Source organism: Oncorhynchus kisutch, linkage group LG11 (genome assembly GCF_002021735.2).
Source record: "Oncorhynchus kisutch isolate 150728-3 linkage group LG11, Okis_V2, whole genome shotgun sequence".
Lineage (NCBI taxonomy): Eukaryota > Metazoa > Chordata > Actinopteri > Salmoniformes > Salmonidae > Oncorhynchus > Oncorhynchus kisutch.
Window position 1 is genome coordinate 27,299,496 of NC_034184.2, and position 21,520 is coordinate 27,321,015.

The 21,520-nt window shown below is 45.2% G+C and overlaps 1 protein-coding gene across 1 annotated transcript in view; it reads left to right on the forward strand.

Moving 5' to 3' along the window:
- LOC109898888 (1-phosphatidylinositol 4,5-bisphosphate phosphodiesterase epsilon-1-like) overlaps window positions 1-21,520 on the forward strand; it is a 43,117-nt gene that overhangs the window by 16,311 nt on the left and 5,286 nt on the right. Inside the window, exons 4-24 of the mRNA XM_031835555.1 lie at window positions 3,103-3,248; window positions 3,336-3,591; window positions 4,855-5,075; window positions 5,414-6,140; window positions 6,331-6,513; window positions 6,655-6,896; window positions 7,319-7,441; window positions 7,656-7,792; window positions 12,619-12,857; window positions 13,070-13,131; window positions 13,274-13,439; window positions 13,708-13,815; window positions 14,269-14,385; window positions 15,440-15,598; window positions 15,761-15,896; window positions 16,454-16,578; window positions 16,795-16,912; window positions 17,099-17,257; window positions 17,450-17,749; window positions 18,085-18,248; window positions 20,483-20,744. Of these exons, the coding sequence (XP_031691415.1) occupies window positions 3,103-3,248; window positions 3,336-3,591; window positions 4,855-5,075; window positions 5,414-6,140; window positions 6,331-6,513; window positions 6,655-6,896; window positions 7,319-7,441; window positions 7,656-7,792; window positions 12,619-12,857; window positions 13,070-13,131; window positions 13,274-13,439; window positions 13,708-13,815; window positions 14,269-14,385; window positions 15,440-15,598; window positions 15,761-15,896; window positions 16,454-16,578; window positions 16,795-16,912; window positions 17,099-17,257; window positions 17,450-17,749; window positions 18,085-18,248; window positions 20,483-20,744 (4,150 nt within the window). The remainder of the gene's footprint in view (window positions 1-3,102; window positions 3,249-3,335; window positions 3,592-4,854; window positions 5,076-5,413; window positions 6,141-6,330; window positions 6,514-6,654; window positions 6,897-7,318; window positions 7,442-7,655; window positions 7,793-12,618; window positions 12,858-13,069; window positions 13,132-13,273; window positions 13,440-13,707; window positions 13,816-14,268; window positions 14,386-15,439; window positions 15,599-15,760; window positions 15,897-16,453; window positions 16,579-16,794; window positions 16,913-17,098; window positions 17,258-17,449; window positions 17,750-18,084; window positions 18,249-20,482; window positions 20,745-21,520) is intronic.

A 21,520-nucleotide genomic window follows, 5' to 3' on the forward strand; every position in this document is an offset into this window, starting at 1 on the left:
GCTATGTGTCTCAGCATGGGGCATCGTTGGTCCACCTCCAGAGTAACTATGCCTGAGACCAGTAGCCTCATTTATAAACCGTGCACATATACAAAATGTCCTCTAAAATGTGCATGCGCAAGTTGTCACGCAAAAGTGGGCATTTATACAAATTTAACTTGAAGTGAGAATGTGCTAACCTCCTCGCAAACCTTAGACCATGCATACAGATGTGCTCACATCTGTTAGTTGTTGAAATATTGTATTGCAAGCTGGTAAGTAATATTTGTGCATATGGAGAATAGGATTAAAAGCTTATTCATAAAAAAACTAAAAACAGGAAAACATATTAACAATGCAACCATTATTGAGAAGTGCGAAAAACTTTTTTATTTTTAGAATCTAAAATCTTAGAATTAGGGTGCAGTGGTTTAATGTACTTGGCCCAGTGTTGTCCAGGTTAGGGGAGGGTTTGGCCGGTGGGGCTTTACTTAGCTCAACGTGCTCTAGTGACTCCTTGTGGTGGGCCGGGTGCCTGCAGGCTGAACTCGGATTTCAGTTGAATGGTATTTCCTCCGACATATTGGTGCAGCTGGCTTCTGGGTTAAGCGGGCGAGTGTTAAGAAGCGTGGTTTGGCGGGTCGTGTTTCGGGGAATGCATGACATGACTCCCGAGCCCGTTGGGGAGTTGCAGCGATGAAACAAGATTAAAATTGGGGAGAAAAAAGGGGTATAAAATAAAACTTATAATTAGACATAAGAATCTTTTCCTACTCATTTTATTTTCATAATCATTGCAGAACACACTTTGCCTCCATAACAGCCTGAATTCTTCAGGGCATGGATTCCACAAGTCGGAAATATTCCACAGGGATGTTGGCGCGATGGCATCACACAGTTTCTGCATATTGGATGGCGGTACATCACTACCAGCCTGTACCGTTTACAGCAGGCAGGATGGGTCCATGGACTCATGCTGCTTACGTCAAATCCTGACTCTGCCATCAGCATGACTCAACAGGAACAGGGATTTGTCGGACCAGGCAATGTTTTTCCACTCCTTAATTGTCCAGTGTTGGTTATCATGTGCCCACTGGAGCCTCTTCTTGTTTTTAGCTGATAGGAGTGGAACCTGGTGTGGTCATCTGCTGCAATAGCCAATCTGTGACAATGATCGACACTACGTGGACCTAATAGCCTAGTAAAAAGATAGTCTATATGTATTTCAAGTTTTGCAATATCATAGGCAGTGCTGTTTATAATACCGGTATACAGTTCAAATTAGTAACTGCTATTTTACATTGAAGTAGACTTATGTACAGTTGAAGTCAGAAGTTTACATACACCTTAGCCAAATACGTTTAAACTCAGTTTTTCACAATTCCTGACATTTAATCCTAGTAACAATTCCCTGTCTTAGGTCAGTTAGGATCACCACCTTATTTTAAGAATGTCAGAATAATAGTAGAGAGAATGATTTCTTTCAGCTTTTATTTATTTCATCACATTCCCAGTGGGACAGAAGTTTACATACACTCAATTAGTATTTGGTAGCATTGCCTTAAAATTGTTAAACTTGGGTCAAACATTTCGGGTAGCCTTCCACAAGCTTCCCACAATAAATTGGGTGAATGTTGGCCCATTCCTCCTGACAGAGCTGGTGTAACTGAGTCAGGTTTGTGGGCCTCCGTGCTCGCACATGCTTTTTCAGTTCTTCCCACACATTTTCTATTGGATTGAGGTCAGGGCTTTGTGTTGGCCACTCTAATACCTTGACTTTGTTGTCCTTAAGCCATTTTGCCACAACTTTGGAAGTATGCTTGGGGTCATTGTCCATTTGGAAGACCCATTTGCGACCAAGCTGTAACTTCCTGACTGATTTCAGGAGATATATATCCACATAATTTTCCTCTCTCGTGATGCCATCTATTTTGTGAAATGCACCAGTCCCTCCTGCAGAAAAGCACCCCCACAACATGATGCTGCCACATGCTTCACGGTTGGGATGGTGTTCTTCGGCTTGCAAGCCTCCTCCTTTTTCCTCCAAACATAACGATGGTCATTATGGCCAAACGGTTCTATTTTTGTTTCATCAGACCTGAGGACATTTCTCCAAAAAGTACGATCTTTGTCCCCATGTGCAGTTGCAAACCATAGTCTGGCATTTTATGGTGGTTTTGGAGCAGTGGCTTTTTCCTTGCTGTACGGCCTTTCAGGTTATGTCGATATAGGACTCGCTTTACTGTGGATATAGATACTTTTGTACCTGTTTCCTCCAGCATCTTCACAAGGTCCTTTACTGTTGTTCTGGGATTGATTTGCACTTTTCGCACCAAAGTACGTTCATCTCTAGTAGACAGAACGAGTTTCCTTCCTGAGCGGTATGACGGTAGCATGGTCCCATGGTGTTTATACTTGCATACCATTGTTTGTAGAATTGAACGTGGTACCTTCAGGCATTTGGAAATTGCTCCCATGGATGAACCAGACTTGTGGAGGTTTACAATGTTTTTTATTAGGTCTTGGCTGATTTCTTTTGATTTTCCCATGATGTCAAGCAAAGAGGCACTGTTTGAAGGTAGGCCTTGAAATACATCCACAGGTACACCTCCAATTGACTCAAATGATGTCAATTAGCCTATCAGAAGCTTCTAAACAGCTTCTTTCCAAGCTGTTTAAAGGCACAGTCAATTTAATGTATGTAAACTTCTGACCCACTGGAATTGTGATACAGTGAATTATAAGTGAAATAATCTTGTTGGAAAAATTACTTGTGTCATACACAAAGTAGATGTCCTAACCGACCTGCCAAAACTATAGTTTGATAACAAGAAATTTGTGGAGTGGTTGAAAAACAAGTTTTAATGACTCCAATCTAAGTGTATGTAAACTTCCGACTTCAACTGTATGTATAGTATGTGCACAGACTTTTCAGAAATGGCGCATACAGAAATTGAGCGAGAAATTTATGCAAAGGTTTTAAATGAGGCCCCTGAAGACTTGTGTTGGCTTCCAGAGCTAATGCCTTGGCTTCAGCTCAATAGGCTAACACAGTCCTGTTACACAAAGGTAACCCAGGATTCACACCCAGTTTGCTACACTTACATTTACTGTATTTTCCAGGTGAGCTCCTGGGTGACGTGGATGATTATGACAGCCGGTTCTATGGAGGAGAAGAGAGAGGTGTTCTCATGTCTGGTCCATGTGGCCAGGTGCTGTTGGAACATGGGAAACTATAACACCGTCATGGAGTTCCTGGCTGGACTCAGGTAGAAACAAGGATAGAACCAATTATTCAAGGGAACACTCTACATCTCTCTATTCACACTCAGCATCTCCCCCATCCTACCCTTCAGGTCTCGCAAGGTGCTGAAGATGTGGCAGTTCATGGACCAGTCGAACATCGAGACCATGCGTGCTCTGAAGGATGCTATGGCGCACCACGAGACGTCTGCAGAGTACAGGAAGGTGGTCTCGCGTGCCCTCCACATCCCAGGCTGCAGGGTAGTGCCCTTCTGTGGGGTCTTTCTGAGAGAGCTAGGGGAGGCCCTGGATGGAGCAGCTAGCCTGATCAGCCTCAGACCACGCCTCAGCTCACAGGACTCTGTGGAGGTGAGGAATGATACATTTTTTGCCTGGTCCCAGATCTGTTTGGGGGGTGTGACAATGGCCATAGGAGTTGTCAAGACAGTAAAAACATATCTAGGATCAAGTTAGAGCATTGACATCACTGCACCTGTTTTCACCTGTTATTTCCCATACTTCCTTCTGTGATATTCCTTACAAGACATTTAAATAACAAGGTTAAGGTTTCAAATTGTATTGTCACGTGCCCAAGTATAGTAAAATGCCTTTCTTGCAAACTCTTCTCCAACAATGCAGTAATCCATATTTTTAGTACTATCAAAAAAAGTAAAGTAGAACAAAAACACAAGAAATAGAAATAAGAAGAGCATGAGAAAGTAAGAAGCTATATATAGGGTCAGTGCCAATACCATATTTACAATGTACAGGGATACTGGAGTGGAACTGGGGTAGATATGTGTAGGGGTAAGGTGACTAGGCATCAGGATATATTATAGACAGAGTAGCAGCAGCGTGTGGGATGGTTGTATGAACGTGTGTGCGTGTTATGTGTGTGTGAGCAAATGAAATGTGTGTGTGTGCATGTGCGTGTATGTGTGTTGGATTGTCAGTGTGTGTATGTGTGAGTGAGTGGTGTGTAGAGTGTGGATATAGTGAGTGTGCCAGTGTGCATAGTCAGTTGGAAAATAAAAACAAAATGGAAGGCTCAATGCAGCTAGTAGGTGTAGCCATTTTGTTAGCTATTTAGTAGTGTTATGACTTGGGAATAGAAGCTGTTCAGGAGACTGTTGGTGTCAGACTTGTTGCTCTGGTACCGCTTGCCGTGCGGAAGCAGAGAGAACAGTCTATGGCTTTGGTGGCTGGAGTCTTTAACAATTTCCTTTCACACCGCCTGATATAGAGGTCCAGGGAGCTGGGCCCCAGAGATGTACTGGGCTGTCCACACCACTAGCTGTAGCACCATGTAATCAAGGGCTGTGCAGTTTCCATACCAAGCAGTGATGCAGCCAATCAAGATAGTCTCGATGGTGCAGCTGTAGAACCTTTTGAGCATTTGAGGGCCCATGCCAAATCTTCTCAACCTCCTGAGGGGGAAGAGGCGCTGTCATGCCTTCTTCACAACTGTTTGCGTGTGGGTGGACCAATTAAGTTCTTAGTGAGTTCTAGACCTTTTTCTTAACAACGTCCATCCCTTTAGGCCAAAAGTGAATCTTCACATAACCCGACTCATCATGAATATACTTTAGTAATTGTTCCCATCTTAAACACCACCATGGCTTCTTTCCATAGTTTCTCTCTGACTACAACGGACAGGACAACTTCTTGCAACGGGCGGGGCCAGATGGGCTCAACCAACAAGAGAAGGAAGGAACTGTCAATAACATCCTACAGACCATCCGTAGCTGCAACCGCAGTATGGAGTCTGAGGATGGGGAGGAGTCCGGAGGGGCTGGTGATGGGAGCATCCCTGGTTCACGTAAAAACTCCTTCATGGACGGCTACCGCAACCAGTAAGTGTTCACAATGGAAGCACCTAACTTTTTAGTGGATTGTGCTTAATTTTGGTTTAGATTGTGCTAAAGAATGTCAATAAAATGTGGAAACATTGTTACCACAACACCATACGATAAGTTGATCTGCTATCTGATACAAGCTAGGTGAAGTTGGCTCCTCATTTCAATATTTAATTGTGTTAATTTTAATTGTCAATGCATTATCATTTGTTTAGCATTTTGCATCTTTAGAAATATTTGTGTTGGTGTCTAATTGTATATAATCTGCATTAATTTGAATGTTTTTTGGGGGTGATTTTCCTCTCCTGAAAACCCTCTTCTCCGCAATTGGTCAGGTTCACCGTGGGCGATCTCTCCGACTCTGCGGGTGACCCATCTGACCTATCACAGGGCAAAGACCCAGACCTCCAGGGTAGTGGTGAGAGGACTCAGAAGGCCTTTGCCCATGGTACGGAGCTCATACCCTGGTACATCCTTACCCTCCACCCCCACGTGCAGCACTTCCTCCAGCAGGGCGCTACTGTGATCCATTACGATCAGGACTCCCACCTCACCGCCCGCTGCCTGCTCAGACTCCAACCTGACAATTGTGTCCTCACCTGGGCCAAGCTCCACAGTGGCGGTGGGGGCCTCCCTGGTTCTAGCTCTGTCCCTGACTCATCCAAGCTTCGGAGCCCCACCGGGTCAGGGGCTGGTGGTCAGACCCTCCCCCACTGCAGGCCTCAGTACTGCGGGCAGTCCATACTGAAAGGCCTGGCGGATGGATTCCTGGATCTCTCCGTGGCTAAAGCTGTCTTCATGGGCCATCCAGGGGCTGACATTCAGGTGGTATGCCTGCAGAACAAGCTCTCATGTGGGTTGAGCCTGGAGGAGTGTGGGGTGACTCTGCTCTATGGGCTCCATACAACAGACAATAGGTTATTACACTTTGTGGCCCCCAGAAACACAGCTAGGATGGTGTATTCTGGGCTGCAGGCCCTGTTAGCTGCTCACAGGAGGATGAGGAGGTTCCCTGATCAAAGGCTGCAGTGGCTCCGTAGGAAGTACATCAACCTCTATCAGGTGAGGGACTGTGATGTAGTGATGGAGTCAAGTTACTAAACCTCAGGTCAGAGTTAAGTCCCAATTCCATAGTGTTCCAGTCTGAGTCAGAGTCACTACATGTGACACTAATGGTGTCACCAGTCATGAAAATCATGACATGAGTGAGTCCTGGACTCGAGAACTTCAACAGTATTTCTCTGTCTTCTAGGAGGATGGCAGGTACGAGGGTCCGACACTAGCCCAGGCCATCGAGCTGTTTGGAGGCAGGAGATGGAGTGTGGGTGCTGGTAGCATGGAGAAGTCTGGAGCTCAGAAGAGCAGCCATCTCACTGTAACCTCCAATCAGAAGACTGGTAGCTCTAATAAAAAGAAAAAGAAGGCTGTGACTAGGGTGAGAAAACATATTTTCAGTAGAGATTAGAGAACTCCTGCACAGATTCCTGGTGCTGGGTTGGAAGAGCATGTTGAGTCAGTTTCAATAAAATAACTAAATTGTTTGTGTCTGTGTGTGTGTGTGTGTTTATGGTGATAGGGGGACAGTGGGGATGCCACAGATGATGAGATGGTGTCACATAAGGTGAAGAGTGGTTGGGATATCTTAGTACGGAGTGCACCGGACCCAACAGACAACATGGACCAAGACCAAGATGACAACAGCTCCTATGGTTTCCCAGGGCCTCTCTCCCCCTCCAGCAGTAGATCCATGGTCATTAGCACATCTTCCTCCTCCATCTCCTCCTCATCCTCAGCCTCCAATCAGAAGGCTCAACCGGGGTAATATGCTACAAAGTGGGGTATATTCTTCATTATAAACTGAGTGGTTTGAGCCCTGAATGCTGATTGGCTGACAGCCGTGGTATATACCCCGGGTATGACAAAACATTTATTTTTACTGCTCTAATTACATTTGTAACCAGTTTATAATAGCAATAAGGCACCTCTGGGGTTTGTGGTATATGGCCAATATACCACGGCTAAGGGCTGTATCCAGGCACTCCACGTTGCGCCGTGGATAAGAACAGCCCTTAGGTGTGATATATTGGCCATATATCACACCCCCTCATGCCTTATTGCTTAAGTGTGTGAGTGTGTATATGCTTAATGTTTCATTCATTTGTGTGTGAGGATGTTTGTGCTGGAATTCGGTACACACAACATCTCTTTTAATGTGTATTTCTATTGGCTTCTCGCTTCAGTAATAGGCCCAATCAGACACTACCTAGCCGGGGTAAGAGCCAATCAAAGAGCTTCCAGAACCTCATGGTATCAGATGGCACCATGAGCTTTACTGAGTTTATTGAGCTCTTTAAGTCCTTCAGGTAATCTGCTTTACCTCAACATGAATCTATCTATGCTGTAAATTGTAATAAATTAACTGTTGATAAAATGTACATTCCTTTCCCAGTATTTAATCAATGGCAGATTGTGGCATTCCAGATAGGGCTTTCAGTAGTGTGTTTGATTTGCTCACTAGCATGACCTACAATTGAGTGAATTGGGGCCTACATATTTTGTTCCCATGTTGGTGAGTAGTATCCGGAGTCGTAAGGACCTGAAAGATGTGTTTGATGCCCATGCTGTGCCCTGTGGTCAGTCTGCCTCTGAGCCTGCTCCTCTCTACACTCACCTCAGCATCGACGACACAGTCACAGAACTGCAGCCAGACCTGGGTGAGTTACCTGCCCAGTTGGGGTCAATTCCATTTAGATTATATATAGGAGTAATGTAGCCTGGTCCCAGATCTGTATGTGTTGTATAGTAATGCTTGGCTTGCTACGGACCACTGGCATTGGTGAGAAAAACAGATCTGGAAAAGGGCTAGAAATAACAGCAGGCTAGAAGTAATAATCTTCAAACTACAAACTCACAGGAAGCTCAGAAAATGTGCAGTGTGAAAAGCCCTTAAGTGCCCTAACATATTTTTTTATTTAACCTTTATTTAACCAGGTAGGCAAGTTGATAAAGCAAAGCAGTTCGACACATACAACAACACAGAGTTACACATGGAGTTAAACAAACATACAGTCAATAATACTGTAGAATAATAAGTCTATATACAATTTGAGCAAATGAGGTGAGATAAGGGAGGTAAAGGCAAAAAAAAAAGGCCATGACGAAGTAAATGGCGAAGTAAATACAATATAGCAAGTAAAACACTGGAATGGTAGATTTGCAGTGGAAGAATGTGCAAGGTAGAGATCGAAATAATGAGGTGCAAAGGAGCAAAAATAAATAAATAAATACAGTAGGAGGAGAGGTAGTTGTTTGGGCTAAATTATGGATGGGCTATGTACAGGTGCAGTAATCTGTGAGCTGCTCTGACAGCTGGTGCTTAAAGCTAGTGAGGGAGATAAGTGTTTCCAGTTTCAGAGATGTTTGTAGTTCGTTCCAGTCATTGCCAGCAGAGAACTGGAAGGAGAGGCGGCCAAAGGAAGAATTGGTTTTGGGGGTGGCCAGAGAGATATACCTGTTGGAGCACGTGCTACAGGTGGGTGCTGCTATGGTGACCAGCGAGCTGAGATAAGGGGGGACTTTACCTAGCAGGGTCTTGTAGATGACCTGGAGCCAGTGGGTTTGGTGACGAGCATGAAGCGAGGGCCAGCCAACGAGAGCGTACAGGTCGCAGTGGTGGGTAGTATATGGGGCTTTGGTGACAAAACGGATGGCACTGTGATAGACTGCATCCAATTTATTGAGTAGGGTATTGGAGGCTATTTTGTAAATGACTCGGTAGGATGGTCAGTTTTACAAGGGTATGTTTGGCAGCATGAGTGAAGGAGGGTTTGTTGCGAAATAGGAAGCCAATTCTAGATTTAACTTTGGATTGGAGATGTTTGATGTGAGTCTGGAGGGAGAGTTTATAGTCTAACCAGACACCTAGGTATTTGTAGTTATCCACATATTCTAAGTCAGAACCGTCCAGAGTAGTGATGTTGGACAGGCGGGCAGGTGCAGGCAGCGATCAGTTGAAGAGCATGCATTTAGTTTTACTTATATTTAAGAGCATTTGGAGGCCACGGAAGGAGAGTTGTATGGCATTGAAGCTCGCCTGGAGGGTTGTTAACACAGTGTCCAAAGAAGGGCCAGGAGTATACAGAATGGTGTCGTCTGCGTAGAGGTGGATCAGAGACTCACCAGCAGCAAGAGCGACATCATTGATGTATACAGAGACGAGAGTCGGTCCAAGAATTGAACCCTGTGGCACCCCCATAGAGACTGCCAGAGGCATGGACAACAGGCCCTCCGATTTGACACACTGAACTCTATCAGAGAAGTAGTTGGTGAACCAGGCGAGGCAATCATTTGAGAAACCAAGGCTATCGAGTCTGCCGATGAGGATGTGGTGATTGACAGAGTCGAAAGCCTTGGCCAGGTCAATGAATACGGCTGCACAGTATTGTTTCTTATCAATGGCGGTTAAGATATAATTTAGGACCTTGAGCGTGGCTGAGGTGCACCCATGACCAGCTCTAAAACCAGATTGCATAGCGGAGAAGGTATGGTGGGATTCTAAATGGTCGGTAATCTGTTTGTTGACTTGGCATTCGAAGACCTTAGAAAGGCAGGGTAGGATAGATATAGGTCTGTAGCAGTTTGGGTCAAGAGTGCCCCTCCTTTGAAGAGGGGGATGACCGCAGCTGCTTTCCAATCTTTGGGAATCTCAGACGACACGAAGGAGAGGTTGAACGGGCTAGTAATAGGGGTGGCAACAATTTCGGCAGATAATTTTAGAACGAAAGGGTCCAAATGATCTAGCCCGGCTGATTTGTAGGGGTCCAGATTTTGCAACTCTTTCAGAACATCAGCTGACTGGATTTGGGAGAAGGAGAAATGGGGAAGGCTTGGGCGAGTTGCTGTGGGGGGTGCATTGCTGTTGACCGGGGCAGGGGTAGCCAGGTGAAAAGCATGGCCAGTCGTAGAAAAATGGTTATTGAAATTCTCAATTATAGTGGATTTATCGGTGGTGACAGTGTTTTCTATCCTCAGTGCAGTGGGTAGCTGGGAGGAGGTGTTCTTATTCTCCATGGACTTTACAGTGTCCCATAACTTTTTTGAGTTTGTTGCAGGAAGCTTTTTTTTTTTTAAAGCAAGCCTTGGCTTTTCTAACTGCCTGTGTATATTGGTTTCTAGCTTCCCTGAAAAGTTGCATATCATGGGGACTGCTCGATGTTAATGCAGAACTAATAGGATGTTTTTGTGTTGGTTAAGGGCAGTCAGGTCTGGAGAGAACCAAGGGCTATATCTGTTCCTCGTTCTAAATTTCTTGAATGGAGCATGCTTATTTAAGATGGTGAGGAAGGCATTTAAAAACAATAACCAGACATCCTCTACTGACGGGATGAGATCAATATCCTTCCAGGATACCCCGGCCAGGTCGATTAGAAAGGCCTGCTCGCTGAAGTGTTTCAGGGAGCGTTTGACAGTAATGAGTGGAGGTCATTTGACCGCTGAGCCATTACGGATGCAGGCAATGAGGCAGTGATCGCTGAGATCTTGGTTGAAAACAGCAGAGGTGTATTTAGAGGGCAAGTTGGTTAGGATGATATCTATGAGGGTGCCCGTGTTTACGGCTTTGGGGTGGTACCTGGTAGGTTCATTGATAATTTGTGTGAGATTGAGGGCATCAAGCTTAGATTGTAGGATGGCTGGGGTGTTAAGCATGTTTCAGTTTAGGTCGCCTAGCAGCACTAGCTCTAAAGATAGATGGGGGGCAATCAGTTCACATATGGTGTCCAGAGCACAACTGGGGGGAGAGGCTGGTCTATAGCAGGCGGCAACGGTGAGAGACTTGTTTTTACAGAGGTGGATTTTTAAAAGTAGAAGTTCAAATTGTTTGGGTACAGACCTGGATAGAAGGACAGAACTCTGTAGGCTATCTTTGCAGTAGATTGCAACACCGCCGAATTTGGCCGTTCTATCTTGTCTGAAAATGTTGTAGTTAGGGATGAAAATTTCAGAATTTTTGGTGGTCTTCCTAAGCCAGGATTCAGACACGGCTAGAACATCTGGGTTGGCAGAGTGTGCTAAAGCAGTGAATAAAACAAACTTAGGGAGGAGGCTTCTAATGTTAACATGCATGAAACCAGGGCTATTATGGTTACAGAAGTCATCAAAAGAGAGTGCCTGGGGAATAGGAGTGGAGCTAGGCACTGCAGGGCCTGGATTCACCTCTACATCACCAGAGGAACAGAGGGGGAGTAGGATAAGGGTACGGCTAAAAGCTATGAGAATTGGTTGTCTAGAACGTCTGGAACAGAGAGTAAAAGGAGGTTTCTGGGGCCGATAAAATATCTTCAAGGTATAATGTACAGACAAAGGTATGGTAGGATGTGAATACAGTGGAGGTAAACGTAGGTATTGAGTGATGATGAGAGAGATATTGGCTCTAGAAACATCATTGAAACCAGGTGATGTCATCGCATGTGTGGGTGGTGGAACTGAAAGGTTGGATAAGGTATAGTGAGCAGGGCTAGAGGCTCTACAGTGAAATAAGCCAATAAACACCAACCAGAACAGCAATGGACAAGGTATATTGACATTAAGGAGAGGCATGCTTAGTCGAGTGATCATAAGGGTCCAGTGAGTAGTGAGGTTGGTTGGGGTAACGGTGATTCAGACAGCTAGCCGGGCCATCGGTAGCAAGCTAGCAGAGGATGGAGGTCTGTTTTTAGCCACCTCGTTCATTTCCGTCGGTAGATTAGTGGGGTTCCGTGTGGTAGAGGGGATCAATCCAATTGGCAAAATAGATATAGTTATAGTGACCCAAGAACAATTGTCCGATAGACCTATTCAGAGAGCAGCGAATAAGACAGCTAACAATTAGCGGGCCGCAGTTGGATAACTCCCTCGGGCAGATAACGTTGGTAGTCCAGTCGTGAAGGCCCAGTGGGGCTCCGCATCGGCAGTAAAACGGGTCCGGATAGGTGATTGTAGCCCAGGAGTGGCTGATGGAACTCTTCAGCTGGCTAGCTCAGGAATAATTGATGTTTGCTCCTGGATCGACGTAAGCCAATAGTCACACGGATAGCAGCTAGCTAGCTGCGAGATCCAGGTGTAAATGTCCAGAGCTTGTGGATGAAATCTGGGGATATGGAGAGAAAAATAGGTCCGGTATGTTCTGGTCTGAGTCATGTTGTACAAAACTGCCGATAGCTTTTCGAGCTACAGGATAGCTGATGACCACAAACCGTGGTTAGCTGAATACTAACTGGCTAGCTTCTGGCTAGCTTCTGGCTAGCTTCTATTGTGGATTTCAAATTTGAGGTAAAAAAAAAAAAAAAAAAAAATTGGTGAGGCGGGATGCAGGAGAGTGTTTTGAAGTTTGAAAAGAAAATATATAAAAGATATGTGAAGAAAGGTGTAAATATATATATACACGGGACACGACAAGACGAGGACAAAGGACGTCTGACTAGGACGACCGATATACTTAGCTACTCATATTTGCTTTGAAGTCAAGTCTATCAATATTGATTTGCATTTTCCTCCATACTAGACCTTCTGACACGTAACAGCCTGGATCTTGGCCTTTCCATCCGGATCAAGCGACACATGTCAGACAATCAGAAGCATATTTCAGACGCCATAGCTGCAGCCAGCATCGTGACCAACAGTACAGGCGTGGAGAGTGTCTCGCTGGGAGCTCTGGGCATGACCATCATGCACCTCAATGACTTCCTGGTCAACTGTCAGGGAGAGAACCACTCGCATGATGAAGTCCTAAGAATTATCCAGGTGTGTGTGTGTGTGTGTGTGTGTGTGTGTGTGTGTGTGTGTGTGTGTGTGTGTGTGTGTGTGTGTGTGTGTGTGTGTGTGTGTGTGTGTGTGTGTGTGTGTGTGTCATTGTCGGTGTCTGTGCATGTGTGTGTGTGTATACTTTCTACTTTGTCTTTTGTCAGACAATCTTCCACTGAATTAATGTAAGAGACATGTGTTGTGTATTCCAGAAATTTGAACCGTCTGCCAGTTTGCGTCAGATTGGCTGGATGTCCTTTGAGGGATTTGCACGGTGAGTATTTTTAGTATGTGTTTGTGATCCCTGCCGGAATTGAACCCATGACCCTGAAATTACTAGCACCATGCTCTTACAAACTGAGCCAAAAAGAACCACAATTCAGAAATAACCTAGGTTTGCTTTCCCCTTCTATAAGGTATCTGATGGACAAGGACAACTCTGCTTCCAAACTGGAGGAGTCTCAGCTGAATGTATTAGAGCTCCAGTACCCTCTGTCTTACTACTACATCGCTACATCACACAACACCTACCTGACTGCCCACCAACTCAAGGGAGAGTCATCTGTGGAGCTGTACAGCCAGGTGAGAATCAGAACACTCGGTATGTAATGTTATTTACTCAAACCGATTGAGTGTACAGCAATACAGCTGTTGTGCTGATAAACTGTCAGTGAAAAGCCTTTCCTGTAGCAAATTTGGAGGGAAGCCCTACCAGGGCTTGAACCTGAGTCATTGCGTCTTATCCAATTACATCAAGAGATCCAAACCTTCTTGATCCAAGCCATAGAGGTCTCTAGGTGTGATGCTAAGGTCGCTACATTATTGTTTGTTTGGTTTCTTGTTGTCTCAGGTGCTCCTGCAGGGATGCAGGAGTGTTGAACTGGACTGTTGGGATGGAGACGATGGCATACCAATCATCTATCATGGACACACCCTCACTACCCGCATACCCTTCAAGGTGTGTTGAGTTGAGTTGATCTGAGTTGAATACAGTTTGGTTGAATTGAACAGAGTTGAGTTGGTTTGAGCAGGTTTGAGTTGAGTTGAACTCAAAAAGATAAGATCACTTTATTGGTCAATTGCACAAGTTACAACCGAAATTTGACTTTTGCTTATAACCCAACCCCTCCGAAAGACACACACATACATAGACCTGTTTTGGAGAGGTGCAGGGTGCCACACTGGGCACCCGGGAGGCTGTTATTGTGGGGGGATAAGTGCCTTGCTGAAGGGCACAACAGCATCTAGGATTAGATAGCAGCAACATTTTGTGTTGCCTGCTCACTTCCCGACAGATTTTTTCTGTCAGAACCGGGGTTCAAACTGGCAACCCACCAGTTGTTGGCTCGCCTCTCTATCCACTAGGCTACCTGCCGCACATGTAATCCGGTTCCTACTTCCATTCCTGCAGGATGTGGTGGAAGCAGTGAACCGATCAGCCTTTGTGACATCTGACCTGCCTGTGATGCTGTCCATAGAGAATCACTGCTCCCTGCCGCAGCAACGCAAGATGGCCAACATCTTCAAGGTGAGTAGGCCTACTTACTATCCTGTCCAGTTCATTGTTGAAATGTTGAGATGTTAAATGGGCTCTCATGCTTGTTGGTGTTTTACTCAAGAAAGTGGATATTCAGGCGGCAGATAAAAAAAATGAAGGTTAGGGATAGAGGGGGTGAGGTTAGGGTTAGAGGGGGTAAGGATAGGGTTAGAGGGGGTGAGGTTAGGGTTAGAGGGGGTGAGGTTAGGGTTAGAAGGGGTGGGGTTAGGGTTAGAGGGGGTGAGGTTAGGTTTAGAGGGGGTGGGGTTAGGGTTAGGGTTAGAGGGGGTGGGGTTAAGGTTAGAGGGGGTGGGGTTAGGGTTAGAGGGGGTGAGGTTAGGGTTAGAGTGGGTAAAGTTAGGGTTAGAGGGGGTGGTGTTAGGGTTAGAGGGGGTGGGGTTAGGGTTAGAGGGGGTGGGGTTAAGGTTAGAGGGGGTGGGGTTAAGGTTAGATGGGGTGGGGTGGGGTTAGGATAGATGGGGTGGGGTTAGGCTAAGAGGGGGTGGGGTTAGGGTTAGAGGGGTTGGGTTAAGGATAGAGGGGGTGGGTTAAGGATAGAGGGGGTGGGTTAGGGTTAGAGGGGGTGGGGTTAGGGTTAGAGGGGGTGGGGTGGGGTTAGGGTTAGAGGGGGTGAGGTTAGGGTTAGAGGGGGTGGGGTTAGGGTTAGAGTGGATGAAGTTAGGGTTAGAGGGGGTGGGGTTAGGGTTAGAGGGGGTGGGGTTAGGGTTAGGGTTATAGGGGGTGAGGTTAGGGTTAGAGGGGGTGGGGTTAGGGTTAGAGGGGGTGGGGTTAAGGTTAGAGGGGGTGAGGTTAGGGTTAGAGGGGGTGAGGTTAGGGTTAGAGGGGGTGGGGTTAGGGTTAGGGTTAGAGGGGGTGAGGCTAGGGTTAGAGGGGGTAAGGTTAGGGTAAGAGTTTAGGTTAGGTATAGAGTTAGTGAACAGGAACATATACATTGCCTTTGATAAGTCAATCATAATTGATCCGTCTTCCCTTCCATAAACAGATTAATACTCTGATGATGTGTTTGTGTGTTGTCCTTCAACAGACTGTGTTTGGGGATAAGCTGGTGACAAAGTTCCTGTTTGAGAGTGATTTCTCTGACGACCCGCTGTTGCCATCACCATGGCAACTGAGGGGGAAAATCCTCCTCAAGAACAAGAAGCTGAAAGCTCACCAGACGCCGGTGGACATCCTCAAACAGAAAGCAAGGCCCTGATAATGAACACTAAACAAAAGTTGTCTTAACAGTTACTGATCCAGTCCTTTATCTGTATCATGTGCTGTACTGTATGTACCTAAAATGATGGTACCCTGATACGTAATTAGAATGAACTAAGATTGTCCTAAATAACTCTTCCTGATACAGGCTCACCAGTTGGCACAGATGCATGCTCAGGCCAGTAGTGTGATGCCTCCTCCCTTCCCAACCATCAACAATGAGGAAGAAGAGGAAGAAGATTATGAGGATGAATATGACTATGAGTACGAATCACTATCTGACGGTATGATCACACCATCAATAGCATCCCTGTGTCTGCCAGTTTATAGTCAAGCCATTTGGGTCGTAACACCCTCATGATACCCTCAGACAGCATACGTTTAATTATCCCAATTCTTCTACTCATCCTGTGACCCCCCTACTCACTCTTCCTCTGCAGCTGACGTCCCCACTTTATCTCCTGCTTCTTATGTCCCAGAAGGTAATACAAGTAATCAAATGAATCACTTAAGATGAGCTAAACCCACCACATGCTTGTTGTCCTGTTGCTGAATAGATTTGTGCAGTGCTCTGGTACACTGGCTGTGACTGTATCCATTGCACAAGGGGGTTCAAAAGATTCTTGTCTACTAAATGAGTATCCACTGACACTCAATTTGATTACCAAGTGGGTCAAAGACAAGAGATGGCTTGAAAGGCAATAGTTTTTGGCCAAATGTTTGAATGTTACATAGTTCTTTGTCACTGAAAACATCAAATTAGATTATACTGAATGAGTGTGTGTTTTTGTTTAGACTGCAAGAATAATGTATTTGGCTGGGAATGTCTGCGTTGATACAGATAATATCCTGGAGGATAGACCGGAGGGAAAGTCTTCATCGGGGGAGAAGTTACAGACTGAACACAGTGACGAAGTCCCCAAGAAGATGAAGAAATGTGAGAGTGTTACTCACAACAAAGGAAAGGTGAGTTTGTCTTCCATCTCCATTCGTCACATTTGGTTGGATCCAGTAAATCCAGAAACAAAAAAGCAGTTTGTACGTTAATGTTTGATTAATCACAGCATGAGACATGGGGTTAAACATTTAAAAATACATATTTGACATATTATTGGTATTTGTCTGAAATAGTTTTGTCTCTTTTGTATTTTTCTACACACACACACATACACACACACACAGGTATTTGGCAAGGAATTGGAGGAAGAATTCAAGCTGCCTCGAAGCAAGAAGGAAGGACGACAGATAGCCCAGGAGCTCTCAGATCTGGTGATCTACTGTCAAGCTGTCAAATTCCCAGGTACATCCCGTTCTGTAAACAAACTATACAATTCCTTGTAAATAGGTTCGTTTCCAGTCTTTTGATATAATTGTAGGTGTAGGCCTATATAATATCTCTGAAGCATTTGTCTTACTTGTGAGACCCCTTTGCAAAGGTATTCACTATTTTCACATTTGGATGACTTCTGTGTGTGTGGGGTCCCAGGTCTATCCACCCCTACTCCATCTGATACTCCCAGGGAGAGAAAAGAGAGAAAAGAAGTTCTTTCTTCTAGAGGAAAGGGCAGGAGGTCCATCTTTGGGAATCCCCCAGGGAAAGGTTTTCCAGGGGAACCATCGACAGTGATGCGCACCCCAGGACGAGGTAGGCTACTCTTCTCTGCCCCATGACAGAGTTCTAACTCAATGCTAGCAGTCTGCTACTATTTCCTAGACAGGCTAGACATCTTTTGGATATACTTGAAAGTTAAACCCTTTGCGGTCAGTGTGTCTCACACACACACAAACGCATACCTCTAACACACGTCTCTCATAACCCTTTCCCCTAAATCTGAAGGAGCAACATCAGAGGGCCCTCGTCCCAACTGGGAAGAATCACCCACCTCCCCTCCCTACACCTGTAACGCCTCCCTCAGCTCCCTCATCCGCACCCCAAAATGCTATCACGTCTCCTCAGTCAATGAGAACGCTGCCAAGCGCCTGTGTCGCCGCTACTCCCGGAAACTGATCCAACACACCAGCGCCCAGCTCCTGCGAACTTACCCGGCAGCCACACGTATTGACTCCACCAACCCCAGTCCCCTACTCTTCTGGCTGCATGGAATACAGCTGGTCGCTCTCAACTACCAGACCGATGGTGAGCTAGACGCTAGGAGTCGTCAACTAAGTCAAGTTTGCTTTATTATGCCTAAAGTGGGAAATTCATTTGGCTAGCTTCATTCAAGCAAACCATGTTAGATCTACTGGCAGAATGAGTTGGCGCTGTCTGCATTCAGTTGAAAGTACAAGGGGACAAGGGGTTTGGCAAATTCACTATTTCAGTAGTTGAATCAGGGAAGCCAATTGAATGGAGCACAAGTCGACAACATCCTTCTTGAAAATGACGTCTGTCTGAAATTCTAGTTGTTGGAGCACAAACCTCTTTTTGAGTCTTTCTGAAAGTGACCATATTTCTCTCTCCTTCTCTGACAGACCTGCCCCTGCAGCTGAACGCGGCCATGTTTGAGCCTAACGGGGGTTGTGGGTATGTACTGAAGCCCCCGGTCCTGTGGGATGCCAGCTGCCCACTCTACAGACACTTCTGCCCCCTTGACAGAGACCCAGAGGGCATGAGCCCCGCCTTGTTCACTCTCACTGTGAGTATATAGCAGTAATAGTTGGATGTATACAGTGCATTCAGAAAGTGTTCAGAACCCTTGACTTTTTCCACATTTTGTTTACGTTACAGCCTTATTCTAAAATTGATTGAATTGTTTTTTCCCCCCTCATCAATCTACACACAATATCCCATAATGAAAAAGCGAAAACCGTTTTTTTAGACATTTTTGCAAATGTATTAAAAATAAAAAACAGAAATACCTTATTTACATCAGTATTCAGACCCTTTGCAATGAGACTCGAATTGAGCTCAGGTGCATCCTGTTTCCATTGATCATCCTTGAGATGTTTTTACAACTTGATTGGAGTCCACCTGTGTCAAACTCAATTGATTGGACACGATTTGGAAAGGTACACACTTGTCTATATAAGGTCCACAGAGCAAAAACCAAGCCATGAAGTCAAAGGAATTGTCCGTAGAGCTCCGAGAGAGGATTGGGTCGAGGCACAGATCTGGGGAAGGGTACCAAAATATTTCTGCAGCATTGAAGGTTCCCAAGAAGACAGTGGCCTCCATCATTCTTAAATGGAAGAAGTTTGGAAGCACCAACACTATTCCTAGAGCTGGCCGCCCGGACAAACTGAAAAATCGGGGGAGAAGGGCCTTGGTCAGGGAGGTGACCAAGAACCTGATGGTCACTCTGACAGAGCTCCAGAGTTCCTCTGTGGAGATGGGAGAACCATCCAGAAGGACAATAATCTCTGCAGCACTCCACCAATCAGGCCTTTATGGTAGAGTGGCCAGATGGAAGCCACTCCTCAGTAAAAGGCACATGACAACTTGGAGTTTGCCAAAAGGCACCTAAAGACTCTCAGACCATGTTCTGGTCTGATGAAACCCAATATTGAACTCTTTGACCTGAATTCCAAGCGTCACGTCTGGAGGAAACCTGGCACCATCCCTATGGTGAAACATGGTGGTGGCAGCATCATGCTGTGGGGATGTTTTTCAGCAGCTGGGACTGGGAGACTAGTTAGGATCGAGGGAAAGATGAACAGAGAAAAGTACAGAGAGATCCTGGATGAAAACCTGCTCCAGAGCATTCAGAGCCTCAGACTGGGGTGAAGGTTCACCTTCCAACAGCACAATTACCCTAAGCACACAGCCAACACAACACAGGAGTGGCTTCGGGACAAGTCTCTGAATGATCTTGAGTTGCCCAGACAGATCGTACATCTCTGGAGAGACCTGAAAATAGCTGTGCAGCAACGCTCCCCATCCAACCTCACAGAGCTTGAGAGGACCTGCAGAGAAGAATGGGAGAAACTCCCCAAATACAGATGTGCCAAGCTTGTAGTGTCATACCCAAGAAGACTCGAGGCTGTAAAAGGTGCTTCAACAAAGTACTGAGTAAAGGGTCTGAATACTTATGTAAATATGATATTTCAGTTTTTCCTTTGTCGTTATGGGTTATTGTGTGTAGATTGATGAGGGGGAAAAATACGATTTAATAAATGTTATAAGAAGGCTGTAATGTAACAAAATGTGGAAAAAGTAAAGGGGTCTGAATACTCTCTGAATGCACTATACATATACTGAACGTACAAAACATTAGGAACACCTTCCTAATATTAAGTTGCAACCCCTTTTGCCATCAAAACAGCCACAATTTGTCGAGGCATGGACTCTACAAGGTGTCAAACTTTCAACTGTAATGCTGGGCAATGTTGACTCCAGTGCTTCCCACAGTTGTGTCAAGTTGGTTGGATGTCCTTTGGGCGGTGGACCATTCTTGATACACATGGGAAACTGTTGAGTGTGAAAAACCCAGCAGCTTTGCAGTTCTTGTCACACTCAAACTGCTGCGTCTGGCATCTACTACCATAAGCCGTTCAAAAGCACTTCAATCTTTTGTTTTGCCCATTCACGCTCTTAATAGCATACATACACAATCCATGTCTCAACTGTCTCGAGGCTTAAAAATCATTATTTAACCTGTCTCCACCCCTTCATCTACACTGATTGAAGTGGATTTAACAGGTGACTTCAATAAGGGATCATAGCTTTCACCTGGTCCATGTCATGGAAAGAGCAGGTCCACTCAGTGTACAATCACATGATAACAGTAGTATACAACAAGTAGCTAGTGATCCGCAAAAGCAGCACTGTCAACTGGTTTCCTTTTTTGTTCAGTTAATCTAATGCAACATTTTTTTATGGATGTCTTTCTCTCGGTCTCCGTCTCTTTCTCTCTCTTTCCATTCCTTCCAGATCATCTCTGGTCAGAACGTATGCCCAGGGACCACAGCAGGCAATCCCTACATCGAGGTAGACATCATGGGCATGCAGGCAGACGGGTGCCACTTCCGCACCAAACCCATCCACCGTAACCCCCTGAACCCCATATGGAACCAGAGCTTTCACTTCCCCCTACTCATGGCTGACCTGGCCTTCCTACGGTTTACTGTGGTGGAACACAACAGCTCCCAGACCACGGCTCATAGGATCATACCACTGAGAGCACTCAGGACAGGTACAGTAGACGCACACACAGAGATACACACACATGCTACATCATTTTATCTCTGACTTATCTTCCATGGACTAATCTCATTTTAAACACAGGCACACAAACACACACACAAAGATTGTGTTTTTTATTAAAAGACTAGAAGACCCAAGCTTGGTACAGCTACAGTCCTTTCAGATGAAACAAATACTAATTACCAAATTAGCATAGAAAAATGTAGTCATGATTAAAACTCCAGACATTCCAAACTGTTGAATGCAAATGTCAGCCTATATGCTGCTATAATGAGCCTAATTCATGCACAAACTATTCTGTTTGAAATTATAATTTTTGTTTGTTCAAAGACACAGAAACTGCAAAAACTGTCAGAGCTTTTAACACATCATTTTGGAGGGACTTTGATAGTTCAACAATAGACTTGCAAATAGCCTAGTTGGTAAAAAATAAATAATATATAAACGTTATATTGTTTTGTACAAATAGGCCACTCCTTTCCTCAACAGCTATCCTTCCAAGAACAAGCTACTACTACTACTCAACTGTCATTCAACCAATCGATAGAAAAAGAGCAGACTCTCTGAGCTATCCATCCGTACCGGCACCCAAAACGAGTAGAGCTTTCAATTTCAATTCACTTGAAGCAGTGACCCTCTCAATACCGGGAAGCAGGATCGAACATGATGGCTACATCTACAAAATGGAACAAAAGCCTGCAAAAAACAATTTATACTGCATGTGCATCAAATAATTCTCACAAGTGCCGAGGTCCCATGGTCTTC